We start from the raw sequence: 18807 nt of genomic DNA, 5'->3' as shown, positions 1-18807 counted from the left end.
GTGGGAGATAAGCAAGGGGGAATGGGGACAAGAGAAGAAGAAAGAGAGCACACTCTGGGAGAAAAAGAAGAGAGGAGGGATTGATTAAGGGACCTGAGAGGAAGAGAGAGAATACATGGAAAGATGGAAAGAGAACAGAAGAAGGAGGCTGAGAGAGAACTCAAGGAAACCAAGAGAAAGGGAATCACAAGAACAACAGAAAAAGTTGGAGTTCAAAAAAGGGGAGAGAAAAAAAATCAGCTCAAGAAAGAGAAAATAAATAAGGGGAAACTGGGAGGGGAAGAGAGTTGAAAAGAGGAGGTCAGAAAAAAGATGAGAAAAGGGAGGTGAAAGAAGAACAATCAGAGAAAAATGAACTGAAATGTTTGCTAAGTATTAACCATGGGGAAAATCAGACTGAGGTGAAAGAGATGGAAGGAATGATAAACTCAGATCTACGGCAGATGAAGGGATAAAGTAGAGGGAAAGAGGGGAAATGCAAAAAGAAAGCAAAACAAAGACAAATGGAACATTTTTAGAAGAATGCTTTATATAAAGTTTGATGAGACAAACTTTCCTCTGCCTGATGACAGCCACCAAAATTGGTGAGCTTCTTCCTCCCTGAATCCTCTATTCATCTATGTTAACCGCTGCCATGAAATGAAAATAAGCATGAGAGAATATTTTAACAGTGGATTCTCCTACAGCGCATAGGCAAGAGAGTTCAAAATGCAATTAATATACTGCAGACTTTGTAAAGGAGGATGAATTAACTAACTCAGGAACTTGTAGAAATAATGTGCATCTAGATGTTATAACTGAAAAGCAAGTTTTAAATTTATTTCAATAAAAAGGACAGTTATACTATATAATGGCTTTTATAGGTGATGGAGTTAGTGTTTGAGAAACACCATATTTATGAACCACTTAAATTAATGTAATATGTGTTTTTATTGTTCCTTGCATGGAATAGCTTTTCCAAAACTATGGTACCTAGGGAAAATTTAATTGGAGCATGAATTCAAGCTCTTACAAATGCAAAGCCAGAATGCCAAAATAAATAGAGATGTAGGATATTTCAAAGCTCATGCAGCTTCCGGGACTTCAGTCTCTAGGGCTGTCAATACAGGACTTTTCATGAACATAAATTCACTTTGAAATAAAAAATTAATAAATACAAGCTCACAGACCTTCACATTTTATGTAGCATACAGATGAAACAACAGAAAACATGGCAAGCAATCAATTTTTGTAATAGGTACATTTTCAAATTTAATAAATTTCACAGCTTTTGCAATCAACTTTGGAAGTGTCCATTGGGGAAGGCAAGGTTAATAGACTAATAAGGTTCAGGTCTTTTCCTCTAATGCATGCCATATTATGAATATATTTAGCTGATGGCTAACCCATGGAGTAGATCTGGCACTCTCATTTTAATGTATGAAATTAATTATGTTAAATGGGAAAAAAAATTGGGGTTGTGCACAATTTTTTTGTCTGCTTTAGAATATCCATTGCATAGTTCCTAAACACAAGCCTGCTCCAAAGCCCACTGAAGCCAATGGGAGTTTTTCCAATGACTTCAGTGGGCTTTGAAGCAGGCCCTCTGGGTCAGATCCTGAAGTTCTTGCTTATGCCCTAATCTTGCAAGCAGATCCTGTGTCTGTACAGAGCCCCACTCTCTTCAGTGGGCCTCTGTGTGGGTACCAAGATCCTCCTGTGCAGAATAGCTTGAAAAAATGGGACCTTGGGGCTGACAATCCTTATTCAAGCATATCTCCCATTGAAGTCAAAGAGGGACTTGCCTAAACAAAAACTGAGTAGGAATTTGAGGATTTGACCCCATGTTTACCCACCTACCATAAAGACACTGTTGAAGATTTCTTATGTAGCTGGTGCCAACATGCTGGCCAACATAGGAGTGTACTATTAAGCAACAAGTACTGAGGTTAGGGGAGTAATGAGACTCTGAAGTCCAGTAAAATATCTGAACGTCATTGAAAATCAAAGCCAGCATAAGCACTTTTGGGAAGGAGACTACTTTTCTTTCTGAGGAAGGGATCAACTTCTCTATCCCTGCATGTCTGAGCAAAGTCTGGCAATTCTGGACTATGCCTAAATGTTTCAATCCTTCTGTAATAGAGCTCCACAGAATGAAATTAAGTTACTAGAAGTAGGTCATCATCATCATCATAACATGACTCTAAGCCAATACAAATATAACAGTGATTATTCTTGCCCATGAAAGCAGGTGTTCTGGAGGTCTTTAGAACCCCTATAATAGCCTGCTGATAAGGTCATTGGAAAATCTTTTAAACATTCACTGTGTTATTTCAGTGACCCTAATGTGATGAGCCAATTCACAAATATAAGTAAGATTGGAATAGCATATTTATTTATGAATAAGCTATATTTCAGTCATGGCTTCCTATGATTTGATGAGTGTCTTCTGAGAAGTTTGAGTTTTTCTGTTACAGTAAAAACTATTAATAAGTCAATGAGATAAATTTTACACCCAATTACACCCATTCAGCCCCATTGACTTCAGGAGGAATTTGACCCAGTATGTTCATCAGATAGAAGGTAACAGGCTGATACTTTACATACAGGTTTTGCATAAAAAGATGTAGCATGAGGAACAACAGAAATCAAATTCAGGAGACTACCATAGTACAGCAAAAGGCAATTTGAGTTTTATAACACAGAAATAGAATAAGTCTCAATTTGATTTCCCATTATGAGAGGTTAATGCAGATTTTGAGCTTGGGGAATCTTCTGAAAATAAATATTTGCTTCTCAGAAACAGAAGTTTCACATGTGTGCTCCTTCTTCTCTGGAGGAAAAACTATGTGAGAGCCACATCTCATAGGCCTGCAGGTCCCAGAACTAAATCAATAATTTGCACTTCTGCAATGCTTTTCTCCCTGAGCTCTCAAAGCACTTCACAGCTACAGTGTCAACAAATTTAAGCCTCACAATACCTATGTGATATAGGGAGTTCCTGTTATGGAGACACTTCTACAGTTAGAAGTGAGTTGTAAAATGGAGCATAATTTTTTGTTTTGCTCTAAAACTTGATGGCCAATGAAAGTGAAATTTCACACGTGGTTAGTTTTTATTCCCTTTGAATTTTCTATGTAGTTTTTATTTGGTTTCTTTTCATAAATTTCTGACAGGAAGACTTTGAATTTGGGTTTTGGCTCATATTTTTCTTTAGCAGTCCTACTTTTCATCAATGATGGGTATCTCTTTTAAAAAATATTGTTACAACTACTGCACACTACTGACCACACACTGCAACTGTAAGTCTGCCCTCCTAAGAATGCCAACCTCTCATCACCCCCTTTCACTGCTCTGCTAAATGGCCCTCTCCCAGCATAGCCAACTACTACGCCAAACATGCACAATTGCTAGCATTGGGGGGAAATAATCTGATAAAGTGATCGGTGCAGAAAGGTGAACTGGTGGGGCTGCAGGCCAACAATAAACTTCATATTGAGCAAGTGCAGTCTTATATGGTATCCTTCCAGCAAGATTTCAGGATATGGGTAGTTAGGGGAGATTGCAAACTACAATGACACATAGCTTCTATCGGTCCTCAGTGTGGAAACCTTGGGAAGTAACCTGTTCGCAGGCAGCCACCTGAAAGGATGCCAAAGGAACCCCTATACTCACTCGCTAACCAGGGAGTTAGATTCAGAGCCTCAAGAGTATTTAGGCACCTAACTCCCATTCATTTCAGTGGGAGTTAAGCTCAGAAATACCTTTAAGGATCTGGGCCTTAATGCCCTACTTAACAAGAAAGATAAGGCTGTCCCCGGTCCCAAGATACTAATTTTTTTTGGGGGTCCCAGCATACAAGGGCAGCCAACTGGAGGTTGTTGTTTTTCCTCTGGGCAGAAAGGACTATTTGTGGACAGGAAATGCTTTTTTTTTTTTTTTTAAATCATGAAAAATGGTTTTCTCCAATACAAAACTACAATTGTTTCTAGCGACATATCAAAAATTTTTACTTCCAAGCTCAACTGGCAAAATTCACAGGCTTTGCTGAAGGTGAGAACACTGTTGCACTTCTAATTTAAAAATGCGCTAATTCTATAATGGAATTTTCAGTCCAGCCAGCACCAAGAGTTTAAATAGTCATAGTTGAAAAAGCCAATAGCTTGTTCTAGAGTCATAGCCTGAGATAACCATTGTGGCTAGACCGAAGTATTTTGACTAGTCAGAAACTACTCAAATCTGGGCTGAAAGTTAGGTACCATTTACACAGTCTTGTGCTGAAAAGTATTCTTCCATTGAAAGTGATCTGTGAAAGAAAATCATCAGCCTTCTGTGACATTCCTCAGGATACAATCTGGACCATGAAACAGCTGTGTCCTCTTAATTGTCTAGCCTGAGGTGCCTGTTACATTGCTTTGCAGTCAGAACATCCAGTACTGGCCTGTTCACACAGCCTCCAGCATGCAAATTCACTCCCAGATAAATACATGAGTCTCTGACCAGTCACTAATGAATTAAACTACAGAGTAACACCCGAAAATTCTTAGTCCCAGCCTTGTTCCCCCAGAAATGTGCATCTTGTACTGTCCAGCACACCTCTGAACAATGTAAGCCCATAGAAAGTCTGTCATTTCATGAAAGGAAAATGATATGTGCACCAGCCTTGTTATCCCAAATGGAGCCTTCCATACACGCTAATCCAAACACACTGGTTAAAATAAAACAATAAGATAATTTTATTAACTACAGAAAGAGAGATTTTAAACATTGATGCATAAAAGTCAGGATTGGTTACAAAAGAAAATTAAAGAGTAACACACAAGCTAATAATCTAACTTAACAAACTAAGTGGCCTTAAAAGCAAAGGTTTTGTCTCATCATACACTACTGTAAAATTCACAGGCTGGGTCTCCTTCCAGCCTGGGACCACTCCCCCTTTAGCTCAGTTCTTTGAGCATTGATGATGTCATGAACAGAGAGATGAGAGGAGGAAAGGTGTAGTCAGATGTTTTCCTCCCCCTTTATAACTCAATTGCTAATGCTAGAAACTTCCCTGTTGAGTCATGGTGACACACAGTCCGTTGCAGACGTGAGGTTTGAATTGTCCATGTGATTAAATGTAAATTTCTTGTTTACATCTCTCCTTTCCCCCAGCTGGAGGATGGCCATTTAAATAGGTGATGGCCCTCTAACACCTGTCTGGGGTGCTAGTGTGTTTTTGTCTCGGAAAAACTGGTTTCAGCCTGCCTGTCTAACTCTGGAACATGTTACAGCAACATTATACTGTAGAAATTTATAACATTACATACAATGTTGATCATATATTTTACCAGGACAATAATGTTCAACAGATTACAATTTTCAAACTATACCTCAATAAGGCATACGGTGTACAAAATTTATCATAGTCTTGTAAAAGTGGTGACCATAAGAGTATAGATCATTACGCCTTCCCATAAAATAAATAAATAACTTACATTTACCATCTACAAGCTGTCTCCATTCTCCTGTAGGGTGCGCCGATCACTCTGATCTCAGCATAGTGGAAGCTGGCCTGAGCCTGAAAGAGAAATGCAATAAAAAAAGTGAAATGGTTTTAGGTGATGTAATTGCCTTTTTTTAAAGTGACTTGTGAAGATATTGGTGAAGTTACTGGAATTTAATACTTTGCCTTTTGTAGGTCACTCTAGTATTATTACAAAACAAGAGCCTTGTCATGACCTATAGGTCTCCAACCTGGGCCCACAAGGTTCATGGGAGCAGCCACACTCCATCCCTCCACCTAGCAGCCTGCTGGCAATAACTTACCTGAGACCAATGAAGCCGGCTCCATCCATGAGGTCCAACTGGCAGAGTCCCAAAGAACCTGATTGGCTCGCTGGCCCTATTTAAGCCAGCAGCAGGAACAGGAAGCTGTATGAACAACTGGCCTCCATCCTGCTCTGGACTGTGTGCCTTGTGCTTCCTGCTACCTACTACCTACTTTTCCTTCCCTTAGTCTACTGGCATTCCAACCTGGCTTGACTCCAGGCATCTGACTTGCAGTTCCTAACCTCCAGGCCCCAATATCCTGACTTGGCCTGACTGGTCCCCAATTCGTGGTTCTGATCTTCCAGTGTCCCCACCCAGTTGACTCTTGGCTCCTGTCCTGTGACTGCAGACTCTGGCTCCGACTACTAGGTCTGGCTGACCATGACCCAGCCATGACAATCCCAATCCTGCAAACATTTCACTTGAAACATAGAATTTAATTGGACTATTTCAATGTGTAAAGTTAAGCATGTGTGTAAGTGTGTGCAGGGTCAGGGCCAACCAAAAAATCCTCACCAACTCCAGCTTTTCATTGAACAAGCTAATCCAGTGGTGGGCAACCTGCGGCCCGCACATGGCCCATCAGGGTAATCCGCTGGTGGGCTGCAGGAGAGTTTGTTTACATTGACTGTCCACAGGCACAGCCGCCCACAGCTCCCAGTGGCAATGGTTCCCCATTCCCGGCCAACGGGAGCTGCGGGAAGCGACACAGGCTAATCTGTAAAATCAGTGCTGTAAAATGTCCCATGTCAAAAACCATTTTCCAACCTCTCTCAAGCAAGTTAGGTGTTATTAATTTTTTTCAACATATGCTGAGTTTAATTTCAGTAACACTCAAACCCACATCTTTTCCTGGGGCCTTTATGTTGTGGTGATCAACTAAATATTTATTCTAAATAAAGCACATATAAGACTGCAAACATAAAATCACACATTTACAGCTATCTTAACTTGAAATAATCAATGCAGAATAATAATATTCACCAGTAATTTTCCTCTATTCTACCTTATTTGGTTGCATGTAAATTAGCAAGAAACAATTATCAGTACTACATATGTTTTTACCAGTACCAGACAGCAGCAATTTTTCCCCTTGCTATAACAGATTAGGTTCCACAGACAACTGCATTGATTCCTTAGATGACAGTTAAACTGTTAAACGGTGTATGTTTTATTGCAAAGTTTTCCAAGCCACACATGAAAAATTCCGAAGTTGCGAGTGAATTACAAAAATGCCAGTGGAGCTAAACCAGATTTACACCAATGTAACTGTGAGCAGAATTTGATCCAACTGGCTGCAACTGCAATGTAAAATACACATAGGACAATTTGATGACATACTATTGCTCAATAAATTATTTCAAGATATAAATCGTGAGCTCCCAAGTACCTTTGGGAAAAGAATACTGCAATTTCATAAGAAAAGTTATATGCTCAAATATACATTGGAATTCATAGTCTCATAGAATATTAGGGTTGGAAGAGACCTCAGGAGGTCATCTAGTCCAATCCCCAGCTCAAAACAGGACGAACACAAACTAAATCATCCCAGCCAAGGCTTTGTCAAGCTGGGTCTTAAAACCCTCTAAATTCAATAAATTACACAGAATCTACTTTTAAAACAGTTGTATTTAAAGCAGATGTAATTATACTAAAAATCCTATGGACTTAATGGTGTCCTCTTTTGACAGGTTAGAGATTTGATGGATGTTTCAGTATCCGCCCATTTCTAGACTATGCATTTTAAACTAACATGTTTAATCCATTTTTTAAAAATCAGTATTACTCTATGTTTTTAAGATACTAGTTTTAAATGAATTTTTAGTCTTTGAATACATATCATTATATTTTTGCAGCACATACAGTCTATTTAATATTTCAAAACTAAAGTTTTATTATGTTGCATTCTGGGAAGATTGAAAAAATATTTTCAAAACATACTTTATATGTTTAGGATTTGCAGTAATTTCATGCGTAAAATCCCGGCTCCATTGCAGTAAATAGGAATTTTGCCATTGACATCTGTGGGGCCATGGTTTCACCAAATATATACAAATTCATTAAGGATGAATTTCACCCCTATGCAGAGGGTCAGCACACAACTTATGCACCACTTATATCCCACTTAACTCCTCAAAATAGAACTTAAAGGTTACGAACAGCCTTTGTGTTGGCACTCTGTCCAGGACTGAATTTCAACCCAAGTCTTCGAACATTCACTGAGTTTAAGGGCAGTCCCACATATGGTCACAGTTTATTGTTAATGAGATAGACCTCTGATTCAATCTGTATGGTCCAATGGAGTTTTAGGTACTAATATCCCTAAACACTGAGTATGTATTGTGACATAGCTGTCTAATTTTAATCGTACCTAAATTTATTTGGATTTCATTATTTTACTCAACTATGCTTATCCAAAGTAGCTAAAAGTGCTTGTTCATTTGTATGTTATTGGAATACTCTGCAGGAAGATATTACCTAGATTTCTTAGCAATACAATAGGCCAGTTAACTGAAGTCTGTTTTAAAAAAAAGTGTTTATTTATCTAGCCAGAATCATTAAACGATAAGACGTTGTCTAAAATTGAAAGTCTTTGTGTGATGAAAAGTTTTTATACCTAAATCCCAGCTAAGGTGAATGTAGTTATCCATGTAAAGAAGCAAACAAATTACTACAGAGGACATAACCTAATCATATGCTAATGTGCCTAATACCAAGAAAAAAAGACATCACTATATTTTTACAATTAGCAAAGCGATGTTTTAAGTACAAAGTACACTATACTTTGTAACACCTTCATACCAAACTCTGAATTACACCAATTACTAAACTGGTTTTCAGGTAGAAATCTGATTTTCGGAGAACATGTATAAAATATCTAAGATTGCAGTATAAAACTGTGGGAGCAGCTCTCCATTATTTAGGCCATGAGGTAACATTGTTGCTTTCCTCAGCTTTCCTATGGAATTTAAGTTTATAGTTCTAGATATAGTGGGCTGTACATCCTGTGTTAAGCACGTACATTTTTATTTTTCTGATTTTTTTTTCTCTTCTGCCAACAAAAACTTAGTCAATTTATCTCTAAATTGAGTTTTGGGTTTTGACAGTTATTTGGAAAAATTACAGGCCAGCACTCTCAAAGGAAATTAATTTCAGTCCAGGCAAAGAGGTAGAGAGATTACCACAACAGCCTGTACATAAATCAAAGATATAGGGAAGGCTATGGCTTTTCCTACATCAAAGTGCTGTGGTTACCACAGTGGGCACAAAAAGACCTGTTGACTTAAGATTAAAAGGCACCATCACCATTGTACATGTAAGGATTAGGCAGGCGATTCATCTGGTTTTTAATATGGACAGTCCTGTTTTTAAATGGTTTGTCGCCTGTCCAGTACTGAGACAAAACCGGATGCAGTTTTGTCTGGTATCAGGGATTGGGGGAGGGGGGAACGCCATTTTGAAAAGTGCACTGTTCTGCCCCAGCCAGCATGCAAGGTCACACTGGTGGGGGTAGAGTACTCTCCACAAGGGTGTTCTCTGTGTGGCATGACCTTATATGCACCATGCATTCAAGGCCATACTGGCAGGGGAAGGCCCACACTGTTCCTGGAATGTCCAGTATTCTGGGAATGCATGATTGGCCACTCTTGTAAGGATGTCACAGCCAACCTTAAGGACAAGAAAATAAAATCTTGTTTTAGACCCCATGTACTGTGCAAATTCTGGAGTTAACAGGCCAACCTTATCTCTCTGAAAGACATCAGGGCTAGAGGGGAAGACAAAGACTCACTACCAGACCATCCGCTCACCCTCTAGCAAAAGGGCCAGAGAAGGGGACAACTCATGATCTAATTCCCCCTTTCTTTTATTGTAGGGCCTTATTTTCCCTACCCCCCATATAGTAACATCCAGGTACAAGTAGCATAGCTGATCTTTAACAAATTCAGATATTTGGTCATCTCAGAAAGATTGTATCTATACTTTTGGCCCTAAGTAGACTTTTCGACAACAAAAAATTGTGGAAGTTAATATTTTTATATTAAGAAAACATCATTAGAAGAGGAAAAGTGGAGACTGATTTAGTTCTTATTTCTGAATGATTAGCAGCATCTCTGGTGATTGGCAATTAACAATTCATATATATATATATATTCATAGGCCAAAATATGCACAATGACATGAATCCTACCGCCTCTTGGACTCATGCCACACCACTGAAGTCAATGGGAAGCAGTAGGTGTAACAGAGAACAGAATTTGGGCTGTTTTCTTTAAGACTTTTCAGTCTAGTTATTTTGTCGCTGACCACATTGCCCACAAAGCTAAAAAGCTTTTCAAAATAGACTCCAGAGGGTTCGTAACTAAGATATAGTGGCTGTAAACTACAAACATTGGACTTTTTATTATTATTACCAGTAAAGCAGAGAGGTCTTTTTATGCCAATGTTAGGTTTGAATGTCCACCGTGAAAGCTTAAGAAAACCACTGCATGCTTCCTAATCCTCTTTGCCAGTTTCAGTTAAATGACCCTTCAGATCATGGAGATAGTCATTTTCCAAAGGTTGGCTGGTCTTTCTGTGAAAGAAGTCAGAGCTGAAGAAGATAAGCTCAATTTCTGTTCTCATGCCTCCGCAGCCTGATTGTCTTAATTAGAGTTGTACAGGTGTAAAGGAAGGCTTGGCGCCAATGTGCACTCTCTGCTGGTTCTGTGCAGGTAAACCAGGCATTTGGCATTTTGCAAAAGCATGGCTACTTCGCTTTGTCGGTTAAAAATTGCCTGTAGTCCTTATCTCTGTCTGTTATGGCAACTAAGGAGAGGTCTATCCCAGAACCCAGCATCTGAACAAGACCATAGCTAATGCTTTCTGTATTTAATAATTGCTAACAGATTCTCAAATAGTTGAAAAAGAAAAAAGCCATTTAAAAAAATATATGTTTCCGGATTTTAATGTCAGCATAAGTGACCAAGTGCCTCATTCAAAGCCTATTAAAATCATTGGAAAGGCTCCCGTTGACTTTCAAAGCACTTTGGATCAGGACTATACTAGGGTCTTTATTTTTCTTCACTTTGTTCATTTTTGGATGTTTTGGGGATAATTTGTTGTATTATTTGTTCAGTTTAAGAATTTCATTCTTATACATCAGAGTGTTCCAAGATCCATAAAAAAATGATAAAGAATGGCACTCTGGCTGGATGATCAGCCCCAGTTTATTTTATATAATGTTGTATTTAATGATTACCGATTTCTCATCAAGAATACGGTGAATTAGATTCCATCTGTTTGTTATCTATTCAGCGAGATGCAGAAATGCAAGGGGGCTTTTTAGCTGAATTTGGGACAGAGCAACTTAGGCTTTTGGAGATCAGTTAAAGTGGGGGCACACATTGCATGACTCCGCATAACGTGATTGGGATAGGTCATGCGCTGTTGAGAAAACCCTGCATGATCGAATTAAAACCAACATGTGTGAACCAGCAGATGCGAGCTAGACCAAGCTCCCCGCATACTTTTACTCTATTGCTGTCATTGTCTGCATGAAGAGGCCAGATGTGAGACCTTGGGAGATGATCCAAACACTAACCAGACATTCCAGTTAGTTTTGAATGGTCTCAGCTGTTCATGTTAGTAGGAAATGGGCTACTTGGGGCAGAGTCCTTTTTTTTTTTTGGCATGCACTGCGGCTGCCACCGCCACCAGTGCCTCCTCTGTCTAGCAGCAGGGATGAAAATGCTGAGGCCATGACCAGAACAGAGGAGCAACTCCACCGTTTCTCAGATTCAAACCTAATTCCATGTGCTATGACAGGATAATAAGCAATGTCTCATTTGGCCATATCTCAGTACTGAAACATGATTTTACCCCGGCCCATCAGAATCTATGTTTTGCTTTGATGACTAAGCTATCATAAATTCAAAGTACAACAACAGTGGAGAAGATATATCTGCTCATTAGGAAACTGCATGGTTCATTATCAGTCTAATAGTTTCTGGAAGCCATTTCCTCTACCATGCAATACGGCTGTAGATCAAGAACAGTCATTTGTGCTACTTTCTAGTTTATAGATAATATACTTGGAAAATTTTTGGAATACTTGACTTAAGGAAAAAATTATTGTGTGAAATAACTTGTCCCTTCCCCATCTCTTAGTAAATTCTTCTTAGAGGCGGAACATATCCTGGAGCAACAATGATCATGCTGGTATTTTAAGCCATTGCCATAGCAGAAGTTGTAAGGCTGAAGATACAAATAATTTATCCTTTCCCCATTTGTTGTTGTCATCAGGGTGGATTAGGGTAGGATCCTTGGAATCTTTAAGATATGGGGCCAGCAGCATAAATGCAACATGAATCAGTGAAAACCAAAGGGTTCATCTGGGGTGAGTGTATGTGAGGAGAAGTCATTTGGGAAAAATTAGAGACAGGTAGGGAAAGTTATTTTGCCAAGCCTGGGAGAGGCAAAATCAAGTATAGTACATTGGGCCAGCTTACTTTTATTATATTCACTGTTTTGCATTATATTCTTCTTTTATTATATTCAGCAGTAATGCAAGGAACCTACAGGCCTGTATCCTGAAAAACATTAGCTTCTGCAAGTTATCATAAGGCCTGAGGCCATTGAACTTTGAACAGATAAACTTTGAACAGATATACAGCCCAACGGAAAACCTCAAGTATTGGGGAGCTGAAAATAGAATGTTTAAGAGGAATTTCCAACCACAGAAACATGAGTCCAATCAAAAGAACGTCATAACAATGACTTGACATACATAACAGGTACATGAGCTACATCAGCAGATACCGAACCACAAGAGGGCCATGGTAATGAATTGATGTATATTATAAGAAGTTGAGATAACTGATAACACCACCCGATAGGAGAAGAAAACTGCATCATTAGTATAGTGAGAATATACAAATAAGAAAAAGGGGGGAAATCCCTACTAAACAAACATCAGACATAGTGGCATCAGTACAACATATTATAAAAGGGGCATCCCAGCCTATGGACAGTAGGAGAAAGAGACGTAATCTTTGGGAGTTGCCAGAATGATAGCCACTGATGATGATGAAGAAGGTGATGGTGATGAGAAAGATGATGGCTAACATTTCAGGTTGTTCTACAAGGGATGGTGTGAGTATATGGATGTGCAGATATACATTCTGTAGCATTGCTATGTACCTTACTGAGTTGGGGTGTTTGTGACTGTGCTGAATGTATTAATAAACTATTTGTAAATATAGAGGAGTTCCTATAGTGTGAGTGTTGCAGCTGTGTACATTGGGGTTCCCAACTATATAATAATTTGAATAATACTGGGCCTGATCTTGGGACAAGAACCTATCAACCCTCAGTGTTAAATGGTCATCCTTAAGTAATCAATATAATCAATCTATAATCTATAGATCAGGCTCCACAAGGAAGCTGCAAATGAGACCTGAAGTTATAGTGGATCCAGATCATATTTAAATGTATCTACCCATGTGTTCAAGGTATATGAGGCAACTATTTATTAGTGACATTAAGAAGTAATATCTGGTAAAGGGGAGTAGGTATTTCATTGAACTAATCATTGGAGTATCCCTTGATTGCTAACTTTTATCTGGTGAGACTGTTGAAAGGTACAGGAGTATTGGAGCAGGATTACAGATCAAATCAGATAAATAACTGGATGTAATTTTCTTTCTGGTGATGCCAGGAGCACTGGGAGTTCTGGGTGCAAAGGGACTGCAGGACCCAGTGCTGTATGTTTTGGTGTTAGAACTTTAATACCACCCGCACTTAGGATATCTGCATCTTCATATCTGTATTGGTGGACAGAAAACATGTCTGGAAACCATCAGCCTTTGAGTATGCACTACTGCACAGGCTCTAGGGAGTTACATCTTCCAGTTGTTTTACAAACCTTCATTAATTGCCACAAACATCTACAAGGTAGATTTTGCATGATTGACTTGCCCAAGGCCGCAGACAGCATCACTGTCAGAACCAGGGATATGAATGGAGGAGTTAATGATTCCTAATCCTAATTCCACCCACCCAAGTTATTCATATAACCATATCTCAGATTAAAAACTCATTAAAATATATTTTTTTAAACTTTCAGGAAGTGCATTTGAAGAATACAAGTAGAGGGAACACAGGAAACAGGAACTACAGAATGTAAGAAAATGCCATCCACAAGAATGAAGAATGAATGTGCCATCTGCAGGACACTTCACTGTAAATAAATTATTTGTTAAACATTGGAAGACTTAAAAACTATAGTTTAATGAGCTTGATGAAATCTCAACCAGTGGGCATTCTCCCAATAAACAATGCAAGTAAACATTCCAACATCAAGTCTTTAGAGAGCAGAATGTTATAAACCAACCCAGTGCTAAAAATGTTCTGAGGTTGGTACAATGCTGCTTGAGTATTAACCTGTTATAAATGTCCTGCATGAAAACTCTTAAAATCCTGTGCCCCTCAAAAGCCTGCAAATTTATGGGCCTTTGATGGATCCAATTGCACTAAATTAACCTATGAACCCTGGCCGCTGGAGTCATTCATCAGCCTTGGCGTAGAGTTGGGGGTTTGTTTTGTTTGGTCTTTTTTTTTTTTTTTTTTTGCACTTCTATACAAGAACAGGCTGTTTGTTTTACAGTGTCTGATAACTTTGTTTGTCTACCCCTTTCATATTTGCACAGTCTGATATTCCCAGTAGCAGCAGCAGTAAAGTAACACAACTTTTAGACATCCATTTATTCCATCTGTGGCATTTTGACAGCATATGGGTTAAATACATTTAAGACAAAGCTTTATTTTTCCACATCTTGCTAACATGCAAATAGTTGCAACTTGTGAGGCAAATGATTGTTAGAAGCAGTTAAAGCATATGTAGGCTATTAGACCATCATTGATTGTTTCAGGTAACAAATTGTTTTGCAATGGTATAAATAACTTTTTTTCCACCATATAATGCAATATGTAAAATTTAGCATATCAATAATACACATATATCAAACAGTATGTAAAATTCTCTTTTATAGTACAATGGTGCTATTTTGTAATCTGTTATATGAAAGGGTCTGGCCAAAACTGTAAAAGGTAAAAGTAAAGATAGAAAACTAAGCCAAAGATGAAATAAAAGAAAGTAGGTCAAAAAAACACAAGTATATTTTTTTAAAAGACTCAGTGCTTTAGATTCTTATTTCAAAATTGTTTCTCACCTTCAAAAGAAAATAACGATGTGAAGTTCTAGTAGTTTCGTTTTTGAGATTTGGATTCTAGTATTTATAGTAACACACGAATACAGTTACAGTAATTCTGAACACAGACATATACACACAGGCCCACTGAAGTAAATAGAAAAACTTCAACAGTCTTCAATAGGTAGGATCAGGCCCTAAATCCTTAAGAAACATTAGTATTCTGCTCTTATAACGGGGGTTAATCATACTCTTATTTCTTCCCACATCCCTATGTGACTAAATCGAGTGTTAATTACACTGCAGCATCCCTTTGTAAATCAGAAAAGCTAACCTGATCATCAGTTACAAACAACAGAAAAAACAATCTGCAAGGAGAAGTGGACAGAGCAGTTCTTTAGACTGTAACTTTGTACCGTTTATACACCCAGATACCCTGCTGATGGAGGAATAAGATTGTATGTTTCTAATCGCTGCCATTTCACAGAACCTTCATATGTGACTCTCTGATTCAAGGCTAAAACAGCTCTGAAACAAAGGGTATTGTGGAACCAACACTGTTGCAGAGGGAGCACCAGAATGACCTACTATGGGGAGGAGCACACACAACGCTACACCCCTTCAAGATGTGCAACATAGCTCTACTCCCTGCATCTGGACAGCTTTGCGCTCTCCACCCCTTAGTAAATTTTAAAGTGTTAAATTTAAATTACTAAATTTCAGGAAATATCCTGACCTTCTAAAATTTGATACAAAAATAAGACTTAATTACTATATAGACTTTCACTGAAGTTTAAAAGAAAAGAGAGAGTTAAACCTGACTGTTGACTAACAAGCAGTGCAAAAAGAGCTCAATCTTTTACATATTGAAATCAATATGTTTTTTGCTATTTACTTCAATGGTTGCAAGATTTGAGCCCACATTCAATCATAATTAGCACTAACCATTAACCGTTTTGAAAGGATAGCACAAATAAATTCTCTGCACAGCTGGAAAATTGTACATATAGAGTGAAATTCACACCTGTGAGGAGGGCCTGAACAAGGCTTATTATTATTATTATTTACATTATGGCATAAATAGGAACCACAATCAGAGAACAGAGTCATATTGTACGGTACTAGCTCACAAATGTAATAAAAAAGATGGTCCCTGCCCAAGAGAACATGCAGCCTAGGTGTGTCTGTAAGGCTTGTGGTCCATAGGCCTTGTATGGGCCTTAGGCAGGAGTGAATTTTATCCATAAGCAGTAGCCATGTTCAGATTGCCCTTTCTGTTGATGGTTGGCATGTATGAATGCATGCATGAAGCCTCTGGTATGCCAAGTACAATGGCTCAATGACCCTCGGTTTCAACAAGCAAATGCATTACAACTCAAGTTCAGAAAAGAACATGTAGCAATTTGAGTTACCTTTTACCGATTTGGCCAACAATGCCGAAGTGGTGCTATTGTTTTGTTTAAGAAAGTACTTGACTAAAATATAAAAGAAAGCATATAAATATTTTTTTAAAGTATGAAAATGACAATTATATAGATAAGCTTATTGAAATAGAAATGTCTAGCCATAACTTTTCAATTTTTTAATCACAAAAAAGTCATGAAGAAATCTGCTAAATTATAGGGATTGGGCCAGGGTAAGGGCTTTCAAGCACAATACAATTATCAACATTTTATTCCAAGTGGGTATTACAGATGAAGGAAAGCATTTAAAGTCATGAGACCATGAGTCTGATTCAAAGCCCACTGAAGTCAATGGAAGGTCCCATATCATTGAAATCAGTGGTGGGTTCTGCTTATAGTCAGTGACACAATATAGTCCAGGTTCTAATTCAGGGGAATGATTAATCTGGAACTCCCTATTTCTCCTGCCTAGCCCTCCATCCTTCACTATTATCCTCAAGCCATACAATAAGGTTTTTGCTTGTACAGAAAGTAATGCAAAGTATGTCTCTGATCATGCTGGGAAATGAAGAAAAAGCATTGCCAATGAAAAACAGGTTATCTTCTAATACTAAGCAATTCTGAGTTGTGAGAAAGAGTTGAAAGATATGGCTAATAGTCTGTGAATTTTTTTTTAACTTTATACGGTCACTATGGACAACTTAATGTGCAAAAAAATGACAGTTCATTGTTTTATTATTTTTTGAATGAGAGTTAGTAAGTTAAACCCAAATAGAGATTCTTTGAACCTATAGGCTAGAATACTTATGTTCTGATGAAGTTATAATCCATCTATTTAAAATTATTTTAAAGTTATTTTTAGACTGAAAAGGAATTGTGATAATTTATTTGGGACTCAACCTATACAGCTGGTTACTCTTTTAGGAACACTTCTTCAATTCAAACAAATCTTAAAGATGCCAAAGTTTCACTCAAACAGACTTTTCCATTGTTATTTTTTCAAATGGCAAATCTAGCTAAAATGCCTTTGCATCACTGTTTTGTTTTTTTAAAGGATTTTTTTCACAAATTGACAAAAAGTCTAAATCTGCCTTGGCAAGACTCTTCACAAATTATCCATTTTACCTGTGGAAATAGCATAAAGTAAAGCAAATGGATCAAAGTTCTGTCTTGAAAGAGAAAAAATCATAAATGCAATTTTTTGTTCATTTTAATCCTACACTACACGTTTTGCTTGTCACAGCATTGTAATATTTTACAGGATGATCAATGTCCAACACAATACCCGATATATACACATCTTTTGTTTGATTTTTACATGAAGGAAATTATAATATCTGAAACTTGATTACATATAGTACAGTATAGATATCAGTCTGACAGAGACAAAAACAAGGACCTCCCTAATGCTTACATTACATTAGGAAGTCTCATACTGGTTGCATAAAGGGTGTATATTGTGCTTTTTTAAAAAATCTGCAGTGAAATTTGACCTATAACATATTAAATTTTTCTTCTCTGCTTCTTTCACATTTTCTCATGAATTTCTTCCATGTTTCTTCCAACTTCAGGACAAGATTTTAAAATATCAGTGGCTAAAGATAGATCCAACATCCATATTTAGGCCTCTAAATAGATGGCCAGATTTTCAAAAATGTTGTGAATTTACAGACTCTATTGAAAAAAAATCAGGAAAACCTATTTTGGTGCCTAAGTATGGATTTAAGACCCTAACTTTAGGCACCCAATTTGAAAAATATTGGCCTAAGTGTTTTCTTTCATTTCATCCTTCATTACATACCTTTTTTACAAAAATTGTTAAGGTCTCCTTTTTGACATAGGAACAAAGGGTGTTATAAACTGGGGAGAGTTTGGATCTTGGTCATTTATTGTCATCTGAATTATGCCTATGTCAACTAAATAAGCTTTATAAATGGACTTAATAGTTCTCTAAGACTTCAGACCTTCCAGTCACACAGACAAATACTGAAAAAGTGGAAAGGACTTTTTTTTTTAAAACCAATTCTAATCTATGTCTATTCTTTAATCTGATTTTGTTTACCAATTTGGCTCATACATTTCATGATAATCACTAATATGATATTTCCGCTGCTACCCACTCTTTCCCTGAAGCATACACTAAACATACTTGTAAAAATCTGCATCTATGTAAAACCTCTACATAGCATTTGATTGAAAGCTCTTTCTAACAAATACACAGTAACAATCCAGTTAAGACAGAGAGTCATGTGATTTCACACTTTGCTTTGGTTAAGAATAGTTGATAAAATACAATAAAACTCAGTGTCTTTTATTCTAATTCAATAATACAATCTTATTACCCTCCTGCCCCGCAATCAGAACAAAACAAATGCAGAATTGAAAGAATTTCTATCTTGGTAACACTTTAAAATGAATGTAATGTT

General features: G+C 37.6%; 1 protein-coding gene and 1 long non-coding RNA gene across 2 annotated transcripts in view; one reads left to right on the top strand and one right to left on the bottom strand.

The window, feature by feature from the left end:
• IGF1 (insulin like growth factor 1) overlaps window positions 1-13954 on the top strand; it is a 77269-nt gene extending 63315 nt beyond the window's left edge. Inside the window, exon 4 of the mRNA XM_073323488.2 lies at window positions 13895-13954. Within this exon, the coding sequence (XP_073179589.1) occupies window positions 13895-13954 (60 nt within the window). The remainder of the gene's footprint in view (window positions 1-13894) is intronic.
• Window positions 1-18807, bottom strand: part of LOC140902904 (uncharacterized) — an 86881-nt gene that overhangs the window by 26977 nt on the left and 41097 nt on the right. Inside the window, exon 2 of the long non-coding RNA XR_012156136.1 lies at window positions 5457-5539. This is a non-coding gene — a long non-coding RNA (uncharacterized LOC140902904). The remainder of the gene's footprint in view (window positions 1-5456; window positions 5540-18807) is intronic.

This window comes from Lepidochelys kempii, chromosome 1, assembly GCF_965140285.1.
Source record: "Lepidochelys kempii isolate rLepKem1 chromosome 1, rLepKem1.hap1, whole genome shotgun sequence".
Classification (NCBI taxonomy): domain Eukaryota; kingdom Metazoa; phylum Chordata; order Testudines; family Cheloniidae; genus Lepidochelys; species Lepidochelys kempii.
The sequence above is the reverse complement of the archived record's forward strand: the minus strand, read 5'-3'. Positions and strand labels throughout refer to the sequence as shown.